The sequence below is a fragment of the Rhinoraja longicauda genome, chromosome 31 (assembly GCF_053455715.1).
Source record: "Rhinoraja longicauda isolate Sanriku21f chromosome 31, sRhiLon1.1, whole genome shotgun sequence".
Classification (NCBI taxonomy): Eukaryota; Metazoa; Chordata; class Chondrichthyes; order Rajiformes; family Arhynchobatidae; genus Rhinoraja; species Rhinoraja longicauda.
The window spans coordinates 19,765,122-19,785,748 of NC_135983.1; the positions used below are offsets into that span (position 1 = coordinate 19,765,122).

At 47.4% G+C, this 20,627-nt stretch overlaps 1 protein-coding gene across 2 annotated transcripts in view; it reads right to left on the bottom strand.

Annotated features, from left to right (window-relative positions):
• LOC144608553 (laminin subunit gamma-3-like) overlaps positions 1-20,627 on the bottom strand; it is a 98,030-nt gene that overhangs the window by 5,564 nt on the left and 71,839 nt on the right. The window contains exons 12-24 of one of the 2 annotated variants that reach the window (XM_078426489.1): positions 20,117-20,329; positions 18,551-18,739; positions 17,114-17,359; positions 15,073-15,226; positions 13,682-13,824; positions 12,429-12,607; positions 10,889-11,027; positions 9,007-9,206; positions 8,293-8,378; positions 5,365-5,499; positions 4,346-4,493; positions 1,386-1,532; positions 304-406 (exon numbers count right to left, since the gene is read on the bottom strand). In XM_078426489.1, the coding sequence (XP_078282615.1) occupies positions 304-406; positions 1,386-1,532; positions 4,346-4,493; positions 5,365-5,499; positions 8,293-8,378; positions 9,007-9,206; positions 10,889-11,027; positions 12,429-12,607; positions 13,682-13,824; positions 15,073-15,226; positions 17,114-17,359; positions 18,551-18,739; positions 20,117-20,329 (2,082 nt within the window). Of the gene's footprint in view, positions 1-303; positions 407-1,385; positions 1,533-4,345; positions 4,494-5,364; positions 5,500-8,292; positions 8,382-9,006; positions 9,207-10,888; positions 11,028-12,428; positions 12,608-13,681; positions 13,825-15,072; positions 15,227-17,113; positions 17,360-18,550; positions 18,740-20,116; positions 20,330-20,627 lie in introns of both variants that reach the window. The other variant, XM_078426488.1, reaches the window with a different exon arrangement.

Sequence of the window (20,627 nt, forward strand, 5' to 3'; positions counted from 1 at the left end):
TTAGAGCGGGTGTCAAGGCGGGTTCTGGGGAGAAGGCAAGAAAATGGGATTAGGAGGCAGAGATCAGCCATGATTGGATGGCAGAGTAGACTCGGTGGGCCGAATGGCCTACTTCTACTCCAATAACTTGTGAACTTGTGAAGGATGTATCCCCAGCCTGTTCCAGGTTTCACTGCACTGCCCTGCATACACTCATCATTGGTCACCCAACACACCAATTTGCTCAATGTCCTACTTTTCTAGGCCAGGTAGAAAGTAATTACATTATTGGCAAGGATGACAGACAAAAAAGAGGCCCAATACCTTCCAGGGTTTTCAGCAAAGAGAGCCCTGCTTGCTTTATCCGCAGGGCTTGGTGCAGTGACACATTTGCAGTGGCCTGGACAGATTTGACGCGTCTCAGGAACTAAATGCAGAGAAACACTCAGTTATTCAACAATAATCACTGAATAAGACTTCTTTCTCCCCCATGTTAGCTGTAGAATATCAACAAACCCAACTGCTCACATTCATGCAGCAAAGAAACGGGCCCTTTGACACAACGAGTCAGCATGGACTACCAAGCACCCGTTTACAATATTCTTAGTCGGTAGATGCTGTAACCCTGAACAAAATATAAAGTGCTGAAGGAACTCAGTGAGTTTGGGCAGCATCTGGGGAGGAAATGGACTGGCAGTGTTTCAAATTACACCAATCCTATTTTATTTTTCCCACTTTTCCACCAACAACCCCCAGATTCTACCCTTCACCTGTGCAGTCGGGGCAATTTACAGTCACCAATTAGTCTTTGACCCTGCTCCTCTGTGGGAAGTGGGAGGAGAACCACACAGTCACAGGGAGAACATGCAAATTCCACTCAAACAGCAGGGATGGCTACCGCTGTGCCACCATGTTAACACAGGTGGGTAGGCACGGCGGCACAGCGGTAGATTTGCTGCCTTACAGCGCTTGCAACGCCGGAGACCCGGGTTCGATCCTGACTATGGGTGCTGCCTGTACGGAGTTTGTACGTTCTCCCCGTGACAGCAAGGGTTTTCTCCGAGATGTACGGTTTCTCCCACACTCCAAAGATGTACAGGCATGGAGTTAATTGGTGTACGTGTAAATTGTCCCTATTGTGTGTAGGATAGTTTTAATGAGCGGGGATCGCTGGTCGGTGCGGACTTGGTAGGCCAAAGGGCCTGTTTCCACGCTTATGTCCAAAACCTAAAACTAAAACAAGCCTCTCTTGACCCAGAATAAAAAAGGGGGAAAAAAAAAGAGAAAAAAAAAAGTTTGCTTTTCTAAATTGCCTTCAATGACATCTCAAGGGCAATGAAGCAGCCTGAAGGGACAGCTACAGCTTGAACAAGGGAATGCAGCACACTGGCCAAGAGGTATCTCACCTGCACATAGGTTTGCTTGGTTTCCAACCCATTGGTCATGTTCTTCACCAGAGGTTCTATCTCCATGAAGAGTTCCTTGATCTGCTGATCCTTGGACCAAAGTGCGTTCTCCAGATTCTCAATCACTGCGGTTAAGTTGTCCCAGCTCTTTCAGACAAACAAAAACCCAATCAGAGAAAGACTGTTTCCTCACAATGAGCATAATTTCACTGGAACAGAGACCAGTGAATGTACAGGTTTCATGCGCACCACTGCAAAAGCATCTTGGATGTTTAATGGAACCGGTTCATGAAACGGTTCACAGGAGAGTTATCAAACATTAACATAAGCCACATAAGGATATTAGGGCAGATGACCAAAAACATAGAAGGAGGAGAAAGAGGAAGAGCATTTTGAGGGAGAACTCAGAGAATTGTCCTCAAATTCGGGGACGTTGGCTGCTGATGGCAAGAGATAAAGGGAGACATAAACTTGTTCCAAAAACAATTAACCCTGATGAATGCAGGGTGAGGGCAATTAGTCTGCAAATACAGGCAGTCACCAGAGAAAACGTGGCTATTAGTAACAGGCCTGTCGAATACAATTGACCTTTGAAGGGATATGATGTGGATTGCTCAATCATGGCATGCTTTGTAAGATCAGATAATGACCAGAACAAGGGGCCACAGTTTGAGAATAAGGGGTAGGCCATTTAGAACGGAGATGAGGAAGAACTTTTTCAGTCAGAGGGTGGTGAAGGTGTGGAATTCTCTGCCTCAGAAGGCAGTGGAGGCCAGTTCGTTGGATGCTTTCAAGAGAGAGCTGGATAGAGCTCTTAAGGATAGCGGAGTGAGGGGGTATGGGGAGAAGGCAGGAACGGGGTATTGATTGAGAGTGATCAGCCATGATCGCATTGAATGGCGGTGCTGGCTCGAAGGGCTGAATGGCCTACTCCTGCACCTATTGTCTATTGACCAGTGGCAGGGTCACATCTCAAGTTTGTAAAGAAGTTATACTGAATGTCTGGACATTAGACAGGTAATGCTCATTAATGGCATGTAATTAAATGACACATCACTTGCAACCATGCTTAGAGCTATAATCACTGCTTGAATTGTGATTTTGAAGCATTCCTGAACTCTACTCGGGTAGCTTTCTTGATGTGAATATGGTCACATAAACCAGTGAACAAAGGAGCTCGAGTTTGGGTTGATGACGATGGCTGAACTCATACATAGAGCAGCAACATCCACAGCAAGAAGGTGTGCCTCCTTGGAGTATTGGCCACGGCAAATTTCTGAGGAACGGTCTTAAAGCAACTGACCAGAGTCTGCAACCCTGAAGATAGACACGGAAAGCTGGAGTAACTCAGCGCGTCAGACAGCATCTCTGGAGCAAAGGGATAGGTGACATTTCGGGTCGAGACCAGGGCCGTTTTTACAGCATTATGGGCCCCCGGGCAAAGCAGTGTACTGGGGCCCCTACCGTTACTCTCCCCCCCCCCCTGTCGTGCCGGCGAAAAGCACTTACCGAAAAGCACTTAGCGATGGACTTAGGGTGCTACATTGTTGCGAAAAGCACTTACAGATCGCTGTGAGAAGCACTTAGGGACCGAAAATGTTGCGAAAAAAGCACTTATTGAACCTACATTTTTAAAGTAGTATTTATTTATTGCAAGTCACTTAACATACACAGATCAGCATGGGGCCCCTATGCTCGTGGGGCCCCGGGCAAATGCCCATCAGGCCCATGCGTTAAGACGGCCCTGGTCAAGACCCTTCAGACTGAGTCTGAGTCTTGAGTCTGAAGAAGTGTCTCGACTTGAAACGTCACCTATTCCTTTTCTCCAGAGGTGCTGTCTGAACCACTGAGTTACTCCAGCTTTCTGATTCCTGGTTCTTGGTTCTTGGTCCTCCAAAATATTCCAAATGGAATTTAAACTGGAGGTGGCAGAGTATGGACTTAAGCAAGGAGGGCTTTTTGGAGAAGAGCTGCCTTAAATGTAGTTGCGTCTGGTTGAGTAACTATAGTAGGGTGAAGACTATTCCATGCTTTAATTGTGCGAGGGAAGAATGAATTGCTATACACATCTGTCTTGATAGCTGGTATCTCAAATTGAATCAAATGCCCTCGTCTCCTCCTGATAGGTTTGTGTTTGGTGTAGATTTGGTCATCTATGTCGAGCTGACCATTTAACATTTTGTAAAAAACAGGTCAAACGGTGGGCTTTACGTCTGTCTTGGAGAGTGTTCCACCCCAATGAATTTAGAAGTTCGGTAACACTCGCTTCTGTCTCATAGGTACTTGTAACATAGAAACATAGAAACATAGAAAATAGGCGCAGGAGGAGGCCATTCGGCCCTTCGAGCTTGCACCGCCATTCAATATGATCATGGCTGATCATCCAGCTCAGTAACCTGTACCTGCCTTCTCTCCATACCCCCTGATCCCTTTAGCCACAAGGGCCACATCTAACTCCCTCTTAAATATAGCCAATGAACTGGCCTCAACTACCTTCTGTGGCAGAGAATTCCACAGACTCACCACTCTCTGTGTGAAGAAATGTTTTCTCATCTCGGTCCTAAAAGACTTCCCCCTTATCCTTAAGCTGTGACCCCTGGTTCTGGACTTCCCCAACATCGGGAACAATCTTCCCGCATCTAGCCTCTCCAACCCCTTAAGAATTTTATATGTTTCAATAAGATCCCCCCTCAGTCTTCTAAATTCCAGCGAGTATAAGCCTAGTCTATCCAGTCTTTCTTCATATGAAAGTCCCGCCATCCCAAAATGAGCTGCCTGTCTTTGGACACGTTCGATGGAAGAAATGTTTTTATTTGTGTATGGATCTATATGGATCTGTGTCTATCTTTGGTTTAACCCAGCATCTGCAGTTCCATCCTACACATTTCGTCTACAACCCTGATACACATCCAGGCAGATAGAAGTAACATCACAGATGATGGAGGAGACAGCACACTGACCTCCAGCTTTATCTCAGTGTTATTCAGCAGTTGAATTGAGCTTGAACCTCTAGCTTGTTGAACTTTGATGTATTGTCTCTTTGCTTCCTTCAGCACCTTACCCGCCTCCATCTCCAGCTCTTCGATTTTGTTCTGGAACACCTGCAGTCTGCAGAGTTAAAGAGATGCATGTGGGCAAACACAAATGAGCACTTTAATGCTTTGAGTTACCTCAAAGACAACTCTTTTCTGAAGAGTCAAAAGGGAATTAAAGAGAAATACTTCCTTGCCCTGTCCCAAAATCTTCCCCAATTACTGTCCCCAAAGCTAGTCCTTGCCCCCACCCTGGCTCAATCTCTCCACTTCAACCTTTTAGATGGTCCCTTGACAGCACGTCTGGACAGGGCCTTCCTTCCGCCCATCCTGCTGTTTGGTACCTGCACTGGGAGCAGCTGCCACTGCCCAGCTCACTTCCTCAAGAAAGGAAAGGAGCCCAACTTAGTTTCTTGAGCAGAGCAGAATCTCCCTGCTGTTCACCACAAGGTAAGTCACTGCCTGAGCCTTCCTCAGCCACCTTCACCATTGGCCGAGGAGCTGCTCCTTGAACCACATTGTGGACTTTGATCGCCTGATGGTACCATGGGCATGATCTTCATCATGCACCAACCTGAGGTCATGGCATTGGAGATGCCATAATGCCACCTGTGTGTCCAGGTCTGACAAGGGTTGATTCTCAGAGACCGTGGGCATTTCAATGGCATCGCTCATCATTAGAGTTAACTGCCAATAGAGCTCTACTCAGAGGGATCAGTGCCCTCCTCCAATTCTGATTTCCTCAGCCTGTCTTTGTGCCAAAAACCCTGGAATTCCTTCTGTAAATCATTCTGGTGAATGGCATCAGTCACAACCTCTCCTTAAACCTCTGTACCTCTCTCCTCCACTAAGATGTCCTTTAAAATGCATCCACCATCGGGATCTTTTGCTTTTTTTGTGATTGAGGCATGTAGGTTGCAGAGGGACGGATTTAGCAACTCACTCACCGGTCCTCGGCCTGTGTGATATCTCCTGCTGGGGAATCGTCCTCGAGAATGCCTGACAGGAGGAGGTAACTTTGGTTGGATGCAGCAAGGACTTGTCTCACCATTGTCTCCACCTTTGCTGCTTCTCGAGTGTGGCTGCAGTAAAGGAAGAGGGGGACAGGGATTCAATGGGTGATTTTTCTACAAAGTTCTCCCCTTCCAAGTTCTTGGTTCTTGGTTCTTGGTTTATGTTGTAAGATTCAATTACCCTAATAAGTCAATATTATTGGTTAGTTTATTATCATCAAATATACAGAGATACAATGAAAGGCTTTTGTGTTTGTGCAATTAAATCAGATAATACTAACATGAGTACAATCAAGCCAAAGAAAGTACAACAGGTAGTGCAAAGAAATATTAACAAGTGTGCAGAAAGTAGTTTTGCAACATAGTCACATTAGTGATTTTCTGAAAGAAACTTACAAGTCATAGCAAATGACAGGACTTGTTTATTTGAGTGCAAGAATTTTTAAAGGCATGATAAAATCTTCATTGTTGTCAAATAACTTCTTACCCTGAACAGTTAATTTTATAAGACTGGAGTCTCATTCCTTCAGATTTTAATTACTGCCAGAGAATTAAAAAACAATTCATGGCACCCATGTGACATAACCCCATCTTGGTTTCTCACACTTTATTTCCCTTTCTGAACACAATTTAACACTGAATTAGATCCTCCAGATATCAGTGAGGATTCTACCATGACGTTAGTTTACAAACAATGCTGGATCAACCCCCTGTGGAAGGCGCTATTCCCTGAATTGGATCTCCAACAATATGATGTACACAGTTGTGTGCAAACTCCGCAAGCAGCTGCCAGTATCGTGAGCAGCAAGCACTGTTCCTTTGCTAGACACAAAAAGCTGGAGTAACTCAGCGGGACAGGCAGCATCTCTGGAGAGAAGGAATGGGTGACGTTTCTGGTCAACACCCTTCTGAGACCAGTCTGAAGAAGGGTGTTGACCCGAAACGTCACCTATTCCTTCTCTCCAGAGGTGCTGCCTGTCCCGCTGAGTTACTCCAGCATTTCGTCACCCGTTCCTTCTCTCCAGAGATGCTGCCTGTCCCGCTGAGTTACTCCAGCATTTTGTGTCTATCTTCGATTTAAACCAGCATCTGCAGTTCCTTCCTACACTGTTCCTTTGCTGCTGACCGCCAAACCCTGGGCAATATTGGCTGAACCTAAAACCTACACAGATCCTGAGATGTGGCAATGAAGTGGGGATTGGAAGGGCCAGTCTACAATCATTGGCTGAAATGCTGAAGGATTAGCAATTTTGCTAAAAAGGTTAACATTAAACACTCCAATAAAATATGAATGGTTCATATAAAATATGAATAGTCTCTAATGCAAGTTTCTTATCCAAGCAAATTACACCCACTGAAACTGTAATACCAGTGCTAACCACTGTGTGGCACAACAAGTATGGTTCCCCTCCTCTGACATGCTGTTGCTTTCCACAAGAATGGACACAGCGATTGGTATGAACACTCTCTCAGGGTACAGCTCATCCAGAGGGCGAGGATATCATTCCCCACTCTCACTGCCACCTGGTGACCCTCCTACTCCAGAATTCAGGTTTGTGGCCATTGGGTGTTTAAAATTTGTTTGACTTGTATGACGATTGACTGTCAATTCTAGCATTCATTGACCTCGATCACTGTGTGCAAACAATGGGCACAATATCAGTCGCACGTCTTAGTTAAGGATGAGGGTTGCGTTAAAGGCCCAGAGGAGCCATTTGCTTGGGTTCAAGAGTCAATGAAAAGCAAATAACCTTGAAGTTAAACCTTGACCTCTTCAGCAGCCAAATCTAGAATCATTATTTTATTCCTAGCATGAAGAAAATCTATACCCTTTGCTTTACAGTTCAATTCAAACAGAGCATGAACCAGCCAGGACAACATGGGACTGCAGCAGTTAGTGCTGCTGCTTCACAGCTCTAGTTCAATGTTGACCTCAGTTGTTGTCTGTGTTCTCCCAGTGAGTATTTGGGGTTCTACCAGATGCTCCGGCTTCTTCCTTTATCCAAATGATGTTCTGGAAGATTAATGGGCTCCTGTAAATTGCCCCTTGATGTTGATAAGGGACAAAATAATTTGACGGGGAAATCAAGGTATAATCAAGGATCACTCATACCCTGGCCATTCCCTTTTCTTCCCCTTCTCCAGTCAATATACAAAAGCTGGAAAGCACATACCATCAGATTCAAGACCCGCTTCTTCCTCATTGCTATCCCACACTCCCATAAACTAACGATGTATTCCCAATCTACAATCTACGTCGTTGCAGTCCTTGCATTTTAAAAAAATCTGCACCTTCACTGCAGCTGTAAAATAGTATTCTGCATTCTGTTTCCTTTTTTCACGACGCGTCATACCAGTGTATGCTTTGCTTACACTCACGTGGTATGATTTCCCTGGTCAGTACGCAGTCGGTCCACGGACAATAATGGACCAATAACAAGGCAACAAGTTGAATCCAACGAGGTGAACCTGGACTGATTGCTCTGTTTGAAGCAAAGAAAGGACCAACCCTGCCTCTGTGTTGTGATAAATGCATGAATAACAGATATAGTACAGGTGGTCCCCTCATTATGGGAGTTTACGTTCCAAAAAGCCATCTATAATCATGATTTTACATCATGTAAAATCACATCATCTGCGTCAAATGAGTCAAGGAAAAACGATGTTTATTTTCACAAATTCTGAGAGGGGATTTTTGTTCTGTATCTTGATTTTTTTTATCGTTACTTGTGAATATGGATGTTTCTAATATCAGAACCGTGCAAAGGCGGTGGAGGGGCGAGGGATTGGGATTGGGGAGAGTCATCTGCAAAGGTGTAACAGGGTGCAAGAACCCAGGCTGAACCTAGAGTCAGAACTTGCCTTTCCGCCAGAGTGCGGGACTCCTGAACCACCCTGGTCCAGTTCTGGGATTCATCGCCGGGAAAGCCACGAATCAACACGGGTACCTGCTAAATCAGAAATAAATATTATCACTGCCCGGCAAAGCTGTGTCTGCTACATCATTGCAAAGGCCTGTAAACCTGCCAGGCTGAACTCTCCAAGTCTATTCATATTAGCAACGCCACATTCTGCACTGGACATTTAACCAATGCAGGAGCACATGATATCGCCACTCAGTGATGGATGGGGGAATTATTAATTGCCTCTGATCCCTGGTCAGTGCCGCGGTAACTAAAGAAGTGTCAAGGTAGGTGTTGCAGGATAGAACTGTGGAAAAGCCAAGTGGTCTCTTGCAGCTCACTGATCAGGGTGCCCCAGGTTTGTACGAGAATGGGTGTGCAGGAAATGCAAGCTCACACTCAGACATGGGAGAGGAATGTGGTCTGTTGCCATGCCTCGTAGCGATGAATATCCAGACTGTCACAAATACAGCAGTCATTTGAACCCATTGCTGCCTATGGGTCTGAATTGGAATAGCTCGGGGAGAGAGAAATAAAATCCACTCTGGTTTTTAAAACCCCTGGACAATGTGAAAGAAACTCAGAGTGCAGCTTTGTGGATGAGCATAAAATGGTGGACGGCGCGAAGGGAACAAATCGGCCAGTGTCTGGACCAGCCACTCAGCAGTACCACCTTGTCCAGGGCCTCCCTAGCTGCTTGGAGCTCCAGTTGGCTGCTGCTGACGACATGGCGGCTGTCGGACACTAGGTGGCAGCGTTTCTCCTCGCTGCCTTCGCACTCCAAGGCTCGGCTGATGTTGGTCAGTTTCAGGCCAATCCTCTGCAGGGCCATCTCCACCTCTCCCACCTGCTGCATGAAGAGCCTTTGTGGACCTGCAACAAACACAACGGTCAGCAACAAACAGTCCAAAGCAGCTTCCCTCACCATGTCGATTTTTGCATTTGCACAGGGCCTTTAAATAATCGTGCCACTTTATGACAACATAAATCATACACAAGTTTGACTACAGAGGAACAATGAAGAGAAGGGGGTGGCCAAAGGAGAGGAAGAGGATTTGCAGAAGTAATGAGACAGGCAGTTGAAAGTGTAGAAAGTCAAGATGTTCCAAGGCTGGAAGTAGAGTGATTGATGAATCAAACGTTAGGGGCTGGTAATGTGCATTCCATCCAGCTCCGACAGATGTGATCAACTACAATGCACCTGCACTGGAAGCTTCAAACACCCCAATATATCACAAGCGAAGCGATATCCATGAGGCATCATGAGCAAAACACAAAGTGCTGGAGGAACTCAGCAGGTCAGGCAGCATCAGTGGAGGGAACGGACAGACAATGTTTTGGACCGGGACCTTTCTTCAGACTTACTCTGCAGTTTCTAGTGTCTCCATCAGGGATCAGCTGGGCTCAGTGAGTTACTTATGTCGGGAGTTGTGGCTTGATGCTCTGATTACCAGGATCGGGCTTTAAAGTAATGCGACCATCTTAAGTGGATGCATCTCAAAGCTGACCAAAGGCAAGCTGCCCCATGTCCTGGCTACTATTTATCCTAAATCAACACCAGAGTACCTGCTTGTTATCATATTAGTGTTTGCACCAATTTCCTATGTGCATAGTGACCATCTAATTTTGTCCACTTCAACAGAGGTTGGTTGTCAGGTCCATGGAGCCTTCCCAAGATGATGAAGGATGTCAAGTACAATTTCCTTATATATTAAATCAAAATGAAACTCATGAAATATTCCTTAGCTGTTTGTGAGTAGGAAGGGACTCGGCCCGAAACGTCACCCATTCCTTCTCTCCAGAGATGCTGCCTGTCCCGTTGAGTTACTCCAGCATTTTACATCTATCTTAGCTTTTTATGAATTATGCATTCACAGGACGTGTGCGTTACCAGCAGGAGCAGTATTTATTGCTGATCCTTATTGCTTTAGGGTGGCACTTTTGCACATCTGGTTGAGCTGCTGCCTCTTCAGCACCAGAGACCCGGGTTCGATCCTGACCTCGGGTGCTGTCTGTGTGGAGTTTGCACGTTCTCACTGTGACTGCTTGAGTTTCCTCCAGGAGCTCCGGTTTCCTCCCACATCCCAAAGACGTGTGGGTTCGCAGGTTAATTGCCTCTGTAAAATTGCCCTGGATGTGTAGGGAGTGCATGAGAAAGTGAAATAACATAGAACTATTGTGAACAGGTGATCGATCGATGGTTGAGGTGGACTAGTTTGGCCAAAGGGCCTGTTTCCATGTTGTATCAACATGCTTTAGAAAATCCCTACTCGCCCATTATAGCCGTCACTTTCCTGAACCTTGAATTCTTCTGATGAAGCTATTCTTACAATGCTGCAAGTAGCAGTCCAGGAGCAAGAGCCAGGGATGATGAAGGACCACCAAAACATTTCCAAGCCAGAATGGTGTTGGAGTAAACAAGGTGAGGAACTGCAGCGGAGGCAAACACTCCAGCGACAGCACACTGATGGTGCAGGGAGTGGATGTTGAAAGATGTTGAAACCAGTAGATGACTCCTCTTATCACCCTTTTCTCTACTGCTGACCCTCACTCACCCTCCTTGGGCTGCACCTCCATGTCTTTGAGCGCTGACTGAAGGTGGTTGGTGTAAAGTTCATACAACTGCTCAGGGTGGCTGCTGAATTTGTCCAGTTCTTGCCTCAGCTCGTTCATCCTCTGCTGCAGCTGCTCCACCTGGGGAGGGAAGGATCGTGAGTGCAAGGACCCCAGGCAGAGGTAAATTACACCCCCCTGTGGTCTGCTCAGGGAATTACAGTCAGGCTTGTCACCAACACCTGTAGAGCAAACGTCTTTCCAGAACAGAGCTAGGGATTGTCACCAGCACTTCTTCCTGAATGGTGAATCTGTGGAATACATTGCCACACAAGGGTGTGGAGGCCAGTTCAATGGATATATGTCAGGGGTTGTTGGGAGAAGGCAGGAGAATGGGGTTGAGAGGGAAAGATAGATCAGCCATGGTTGAATGGGCCGTGATGGGTCGAATGGCCTAATTCTGCTCCAATCACTCGTGAACTGACAGGCTTCATCCCGTCAGGAAGGCTGCAGTAAATGCTGAATCCCTCTGGCTATTGAGATGCAGGATCTCTCTCCCTCTGTAGCCTGTGGCCCCTGCCTCTGTGCCAAGTGACTAGATGGAGGTCACCCACCTCCCCAGCCACATCACCGGCACCTCCCTCCACCCGCCACCATCTCAAACCCCACCCGTCTCTTCCTTTACTCTACACCGCCCCATCCCCGTGGCACCCCAGCCACCTCAATCCACCCTGCCACCTTCCGAAGCCCACCCCCTCCTTCTCTGCCTCCACCTAACCCCTCCCTTTGAGAGAGGGCACGACATGTGGGTCACAGAGCGACAGAGACTGAGGCCAGGAGGGAGCTACAACATGTCAAGACTATTTTTACAATTAACGTGCCACTGGACGCGATGCTTGCGCAGGGAAGTGAATAGGGCTTTTGGGAGGGAAGCATTAATGGGAATGGTGGGCAGCAGGACCTGGGCAGGTTGGGGAATTGAAGCTTATTGCAGGTAAATAGTGGGACTTCAGCTGTGACTGTTGGAATAGTTGAGTTGGTGGACAACCAGTGCATGGATGATGGTTTCAATGGTTTCAGCTAGGGCAGCACGGTGGCGCAGTGGTAGAGTTGTTGCCTTACAGCGCCAGAGACCCGGGTTCGATCCCGACCACGGGTGCTGTCTGTACGGAGTTTGTACGTTCTTCCCGTGACCTGCGTGGATTTTCCCCGGGATCTCCAGTTTCCTCCCACACACCAAGGACGTACAGATTTGTAGGTTCATTGGCCTGGTATAAATGCAAATTGTTCCTCGTGTTGTGGGATAGTGTTGAAGTACAGGGATCATGCATTGGTCAGGCCTCGGCGAGCCGAAGGACCTGTTTCCACACAGTACCTTTAAACTGAATGTAAAACTCTGCTCGTCCCCTGTTGCCGATTGTGACTGTCCCAAGAATGTCCCAGGTTTCCTCAAGCCAAAGCCCCACTGCCCGGTTACAGGCACCCCCCAGGGTGATGTGTGTTACTACGAGCTGCAGCTCGAGCGGGTTGAAAGCTTCTTACCTCATCCTGGACCAGGCCGTAGCAGACAGGGCATTGCTGGCAGTGAAAGGAGGTGGCCTGATAGAAATAGTTCTGCTGGCATTGCTCGCACTTCCACCCGGTGAAGCCCTCCTTACAGATGCAGGAGCCGTTCCCCCTGCACTGCATCACCGAGGAACCCAGCGGAGAGCAGTCGCAGGCTGTGGGGCAGGAAACAAAGGAGCAGCTTAGCAGGGGCAAGGATCCGGGTCTTCCTGACCATTTAACCACCGTCTGTCTGTGCCCTGAGGAGAGAGGCCTCTGATTCCCCGACTCTGTCACAGTCACATCCCCCGACCCACTCCTCACACTCTCCTGTCCTCGCCAATCTTCCCACTTTCACAACTGAGTGACAGGAACGGCAACCAAAAAATAGCACGATTACTAAAATTGTGAAATAATACCCAGCGGGTCAGACAGCCCGGTGGGAAGAGAGGCCATCCACCTGAAATGCAATCCTCACTTGCCCTCTCCATCTTTGGGAAGCACATGTCGTCACCACAGCCCAGTAAGGAAAGCTCCCAGCTCAGTCCATACTCTGAGCCGAGGGAATGTTCTGTCCCCTGCCCCGACAGAGTTGTGAAGGCTTCTCTGTTGCTGGGCTTTGAGGCAACTTAATCAGCCCAAAGAACATTGAACAGTACAGCACAGGAACGGGCCCTTCAGCCCACAATGTCCCTGCTGAACATTATGCCAAGTTACACTGATCGCCTCAGCTTGCACCTTGATCCATGTCCTCCATTCCCTGCCATTCCCCCATTTCCCCAGGTTCCCCAATCCCTAACTTCCGGTGAATCCCGCTGCATATGGTTTCAAGTCTGAGCACCAACACTGCTCCTCCACATTGAACAAACCTGGAAGCAGCGGTGAAAGTAGCCAGGACATGGACTGTGCTCTGGATGGGGAACATGAATGGTTTGGCAGCATTCAGTGATGAAGGCAGCAGAGTGCTGAAGGAAAAACAGCCAGGGTGCTTCAGTAGCTGGCAATGAAGGAACCAGAATGAGGGATGTGTCCGCCATAGATGTGATCACAGAACCCTTAATGAGACAAAGCCTCATCTTCACATCGAACCAAAACGCTGAATGGAATAGACCCAGAACAGATCTGGCAACTCAGTGAAAACTCCTCCTTGCTGCAGTGATGAGGACTGGCCACTTGACCTCATGAATCATGGAAAGGTAAACAAAATAATCAACATTACAGGCTGAAGAGAAAGGCAGGGTTCTCAGTACCTTGGCAACCTCGCTCAGAGAGGTCGAAGTAGCCCCGCTTGCATTGGTCGCACAGACTCCCCTGGACACCAGGCCGGCAGTTACACTGTCCCGTCTCAGTGTGGCAGAAACTGTCCCGCGATCCCATCACGTGGCAGCCACATCTGGAACAACATCAGTGACTCTCAGGGACAGATGTGGGGCAGCATCAAGCAATTCACACAATCCACTCTGTTCACAAGTTCACGAGTTATAGGAGTAGAATCAGGCCATTTCGCCCATCGAGCCGACTCCGCCATTCAATCATGGCTGATCTCTGCCTCCTAATCCCATTTTCCTGCCTTCTCCCTAAAACCCTTGATACCCGTTCTAATCAAGAATTTGTCTATCTCTGAGCCACGAGGCCAGATGGGAGCATCTCTCTGGGTCTGATTGTTCAATCGTGGAAGAACAATGGAAGTGTGCAAAGAATACCCTTTAACCCACACGCCGCTAGACCAGCTGAACAACCCCCTTCCTCCTGATCCTTGCCCCACAATCCATACTTCAATGCTGCCTCTAATTATATCGCCTCTGTGGGCTTGCTCTCTGTGTCAGGCCCTCTGAACCAGCGGTCCCTCTAGCCATTTTGGAGGCTCCCATTGGGCAAACCATTAGCGCTGCCATGAAAGGTCATTGAACTGAAATGCAATCCTGTGTTCCCGTCTCCATCTTTGGGGAGCAGTAGGAGTCACCACAGTCTGCTTCTTTCAGTGAGAAGACTTCCCGGCTTAGTCCGTACTCTGATCCTGGGGAATTTGCTGCCTTCTGCCCAGGCAGATGTGTCTCTGCTGCTGGGCTCTGAGGCAACCCACTCAGTCCAGATTCCCCAGTCCCCAACAATACTCAGCGAACCCTTACGACTTTAAAGATACAGCGCAGAAACAGGCCCTTTGGTCCACCAAGTCCGTGCCGCCCAGCGATACACTAGCACTATCCTACACACTAGCAACGATGCACAATTTTGCTGAAGCAAATGAACCTACAAATCTGGACGTCTTTGGAGTGCGGGAGGAAACTAGAGCGCCTGGAGAAAACTCACGTGGTCACAGGGAGAATGTGAAAACTCCGTACAGACAGCACCCCCCTAGTCAGGATCGAACCCGGGTCTCTGGCGCTGTAAGGCAGCAATACTGCTGCACCACTGTGCTGCCCTGCTACATTTGTGGAGCAGTGGCACCTCCTGCATATGATGCATCACACTTGAAATCGTATGCGGCAGGGTTCACTGGGCAGTGTTGGGGTTTGGGAACTACGAAACCACTCTGATCAAACTCTTTCATTCTCCGATAAATCTCAATAATACTTTCAGCCTCTCAGATGTTTATAGTAGATTGATCGGCACTCCACTAACAGTCCTCCCAGTAGGTCACCTGAGGCATCCCACGCCGGGCTGTAGGTTATAGTAGCCCAGCTCACACTGGCTGCAATCCCGACTCCTCACATTGGGAAGGCATTCACATTGGCCACTTCCAGCATTGCAGGTCTGAAGCTCATTAGATGAACCAGCTGGATTGCAGTTACATGCTGCAGAGAAAATAACAAGACTGAAGTTAAGTCCATTATCAATAGCAATAAACCAGAGAAATAGAACAAAAAACAATCCAGTAGGAAGAAAAACTGCAGATGCTGGTTAAAATCGAAAGTAGACACAAAATGCTGGAGTAACTCAGCGGGTCAGGCAGCATCTCGGGAGAGAGGAAATGGGTGACGTTTCGGGTCGAGACCCTTCTTCAGACTGATCGTGGGTGACGTTTCGGGATGAGACCCTTCTTCAGACCCGATACGTCACCCATTCCTTCTCTCCCGAGATGCTGCCTGACCCGCTGAGTTACTCCAGCATTTTGTGTCTATCATAAAACAATCCAGCACAGGAACAGACCCTTTGGTCCACAATATCCACACGGAGTTCGTGCGCACTCCCTGGGTTTCTCCCAGGCACTTCAGTTCCAGTTTCTTCCCATATCTCAAAAATGTGTGGATTGGCAGGTTAATCCCGAGAGTATCGATGAGTGATAGAATCCAGAAGAATTGGGAGAATAGGTTGAGGGGAAAATTAGTGGGGAAAGGAGATTGCTCTGTATGCTATTATGATGGGCCCACATGTCCTATATTGTAAATAAATGCGGAATGGCAAGAATAGTGAAATTCAGAGATCAGATTTGAAGGTATGAAAGATCAGAGGAGGTTACAGTGTCAGGCAAGGACTTCACTGGGAAATCACCAAGGATCAGCCATGATCATAATGAATGGTGGTGCTGGCTCGAAGGGCCGAATGGCCTACTCCTGCACCTATTGTCTATTGATTGCATAGACTTAAGCCTGAGTTTATATGGAGTAATTTCTGGTGTGATCCAACACTTCCCATCTGTTCTGCCTCTATTCTCTCAAGTTATGGAGATGAAGATTTCAATGAAACATGAATCACAAATGCTTCCTTGGTGGAGCATCAGAGCAAGGCATTGGCTGATTGGGACTGTTAAAACAGAGGACTTTCGTCAGAAGGTTGAGGATCGTTGGTATTCTGAAAGTCGGAAAGCTATGGATTTCCACGAGGGAGTACACTCATGATTGAAATTGAACGATTTTGCACAAGAAGAGAGTTGAAGGATACTAAGATCAGATGGCAAACTGGGGCTGAATTAGATCAGACATCTTTTTTAAGAATTGCAGATCAGGCAGGGTCCCAAATGGCTCACATGGACATAATGGGCCAAATGGCCAATTTTCATGCTGTAAATTTCTATAATTTTCCTGCCTTCTCCATGTCACATTCCTACCTGCGACATGTAGTGTGGTGTGAAAGATTAACAAAAGTAGCATACCTGTTAGTAAGGTTCGCATTATTAGGGATTGGTTTGTTTGTGTTACTCATGCTGGTAACATGCACTCACGAACGTCATATCCACAAGACCCATCTAACACTCGCTGGAATTTAGAAGACTGAGGGGGGATCTTATTGAAACATATAAAATTCTTAAGGGGTTGGAGAGGCTAGATGCGGGAAGATTGTTCCCGATGTTGGTGGAGTCCAGAACCAGGGGTTACAGCTTAAGGATAAGGGGGAAGTCTTTTAGGACCGAGATGAGAAAACATTTCTTCACACAGAGAGTGGTGAGTCTGTGGAATTCTCTGCCACAGAAGGTAGTTGAGGCCAGTTCATTGGCTATATTTAAGAGGGAGTTAGATGTGGCCCTTGTGGCTAAAGGGATCAGGGGGTATGGAGAAAAGGCAGGTACAGGTTACTGAGCTGGATGATCAGCCATGATCATATTGAATGGCGGTGCAGGCTCGTAGGGCAGAATGGCCTACTCCTGCACCTATTTTCTATGTTTCTATGTAACACCGTGCCGCACTGCGACACACTCCCGTGCCAGCGGAACTTTCTAGTTCTTTGCAAACTCTCTCACTCACGTTGGCACTTGTTGTGCGGGTTGGTGGCCAGTGCATTGCCATAGAAACCATCCTGACACCTGTCGCAGTAGTGACCGACTGTGTGGAACAAGCACTTCAGGCATTTCCCTGTCAAGTGGTCACAGTTGCCAACCGCATTGAGGTCGGTATTCCCGTTGCAGTGGCAAGGCCTACAGGGCCGGATGAACTGGTTTTGTCCCAACGGATCGCCAAAGAAACCATCATCACACATTTCACAATGGTTCCCTGTGTGTGAGAAAGAGAGAGGGGGGGGGGGGGGGGTTAGAAAAGACCTCTGCAAAATAAAATCACCATGGGAATGCATAGGAAATAAACTTTCGTCACTCTCCATAATTTCCTATGAAACGTGTGATTTTACAGCTCATCACAACTGTGATCTTCCAGGTTAATCTCAGAGTTTCCAGGAATTAAAGTTTGGTCTCCAGGACACCTCAGCTCCTGGGATTAAAATACGATTTGCATCAAAACCAAAGAAAATAAGTCAATCTCAAGACAATCGATTGCTTAAAAATACATTCATCCAGGCAACGTGTGAGACCGGAGCCCCATGCACCCCTGAGCAGACTACAGCAGCTGCAAGCAGCATCAGTGAAAGGTACTAACAGCATTACTAGGCCAGGCTGACCTTGTGGGGCTGCCGGAACTACAGGCCTTTAAGGCCAAGAGAGGACTTGATGTGTCTAAGAACTCAATACTTGGAAGCTACCAGATGGTGCCGGTAGCATAGAGGCTTTTTGTGTACTGCCTGAGAACAAAATCTTACATTATAATCGTTGCACTCTTTAACTTATGCATGATTCTGCTTATACATGGTATGATTTTACTTAACTGTTTGCAGAACAAAGCATTTTGCTGTATCTAGGTCTCTAGTAGGATCTGTTAAAGAATTTGATTTTTACAAAAAGCATATCCCATTTTTTGCTGATTTCACAGCCAACCACAATCTCCAAGCTGTTGGTCCAGTTTCATAGATTCTTCACCACTGAGCTCTCCACATTATTTCACCATTGCCCTGGGGACTGGGCCGCACGCTGTACACATCCACGTGGCAATCCCTTGAGTCTGGGTGACATTAAACACAGATAAATGATTCGACTGTGGAAGCCCCGATGTCAATATGATGGTAACCAAGCACCTTTCTACTGCGGGGGACGAGGATCTGTGAATGGAAACTCTGGACACCAACTCACCTCCTTGTCCAAGCTACAGTGCACTGGTATCAATTATTCCTTTTCACTGTCCGACCCGGCTGACATTATTCATTGTAAACCCTGCAGGTGAGGATTCCACGAACCATGTTGCTGTGTGTTACTGAGCACTCGATGGATAAATAATAGCGACGGGTGTGGGTGTGCTGAGTCAGGGAGACGGCACAATGCACCCAGCATGGAGTCAAGTGGTGGGGCAACTCCTTACCTGTCTGTCCCTTGGGGCAGCTGGTACACACCACTTCTTTTGTCTCTTCTATCATTGCGCAGTTGGACTGATCAGGACACGGACAAGGCTTGCAGTCGTTGTATCTGCCCCGAAATGGGTTTCCATAGTAACCATTCGCACACTGCTCACAGGAGGATCCATTGGTGTTGTGCATACACAGGCATATGCCTACAAATCAAAAGGCATCCAGCTCAGCGGGCAGAAGAATAAGACAGATACAGCCCACACCCGAGTTCAGACGTTCAGAGGAAACGAGAGAGTCTGGAGCAGCAAAACCTTTAGGAAAACTCAAATTCCCGACAGTAATCAATATTTACCGGTACACGACACATAGATAGCACCAGACCCATCTCAGAACATGTGTCACAATTTGTCACAGGTGAATAAAAACGATCGACCACACTTTGGGGGGGACCAATTAATCCCCAACTGACCCAAAGACCTCCCTTACAATAATCAGCGAAATAGCATAAACATTCACCTGAGCAATAAACTTGTAAATGACCTCACCATCTCCTGCAGAGGAGCCATTAACCTCTTAATGGTCTCAGCAAAGCATAGAAATGACCACCGGCAGCCTTAAAAGGTGGCAGTAGTCACCAGAGTGGCAAAATAAAGTTTAGTGCTTGGTAAGGCAAATGCCCAAGTACTATGAACAACTTCTTGAAAATCCACGAGCTTTCCAAAGAAATAACCTTCCCCCTCCCCCACTTATTTTTTCAAACAAACTTCCCACATTGTTATCAAGAACCTCCAAGTCTGCTCCTTGGCTGAACTCCCCCATGGCCCTAATTCTCTGGTACAAACCTTCAATGAGTGAGACCCATTCACTGTTGAAAGATGAAAGCCGTGGCCGTGGCAGGGGCCAGTAATTAAAGGCACTCCATTTTAAATATACATTTGGCAAAAACAAAACATAGAAGAGTGGAATATAAGTGTTTCCATGCACTGAATATGAAGGAGCCCTCGGGGTATCCGAGATTGGGGGAAATTGCTGAGACTGTAATGAAGTGCAGAATAGTGTTAAACCTTTGATCACAGGCAGGCAGACAGATGAAGCAAGCGATCCCTGCATATACTGATCTACAAGAACAGAGAAAATGGGTTTATGGGTCAGCAAACCCCCACTCCCCATCAATAGACCACGAAATGTCATAACGACCTCACTGGTTTTATTTTCCAAGACTCTCTCCCTTCACATGCCTCTTACCACCCAGTATTTTCTCCAGGTCAGCAGAAGCATTCACAGGCAATGGGCCATGGAACTGATAACATGAGAATGTAGGAAAAATAGGAACAAAGCTGCAATCCAATTCAACAAGATCAGTGCCTTTTCCTGCCCTTTTTTCATATCCCTTGATTTCCCCAAAGACAATGGGGGAGGGACGGAGAGAGAGGGGATGCAAGGGTTACTTGAAGTTAGCAAAATCAATATTCATACCGCTGGGTTGTAAACTGCCCAAACGAAATATGAGGTGCTGTTCTTCCAATTTGCCTTTGGCCTCACTCTGACAATGGAGTTGTACATAGTTGTGAGATACACACCTGAGTCAGGGTTGCAGGTTCCATGGTGGTTGCAGGTGCAGGGGACACAGGGAGCCAGTGGCCCTCCAAAGGGAATTTCTCGCTTGTAATCGGGGGCACAGGACTCGCAGAACTGTCCGATATATCCTTCTGGGCAGAAGCACTCCTCCACCCACGAAGCGGGAGGTGAGAGGCCAGCTCGGGCTGTCACCAAGATAACCTCTCTCAGGTGAACTGTGGCAGAGAGCAGAAAGCAAAGATCAATCCGAGATACAGAAAGACCGAAGACAAGGAATTCTCGCCTGGATCTGAATTACCACGCACACCGAGCCTACTTGGCAACTGTTCAGGATTCACCCAGTCTCCAACAATTCATGATAATGACTTGGTCTTTGGGGCTTGTGCACACACGCCCCACCTCACAGGCAAGGCCTCAGGTCATCTTTGGCACTGGCCCAAGGATAAAATGTAAAACGCTAGAAGCATTCAGCAGGTCAGGCCGGATCCATGGAGGGAGAAATATAATTGCTGT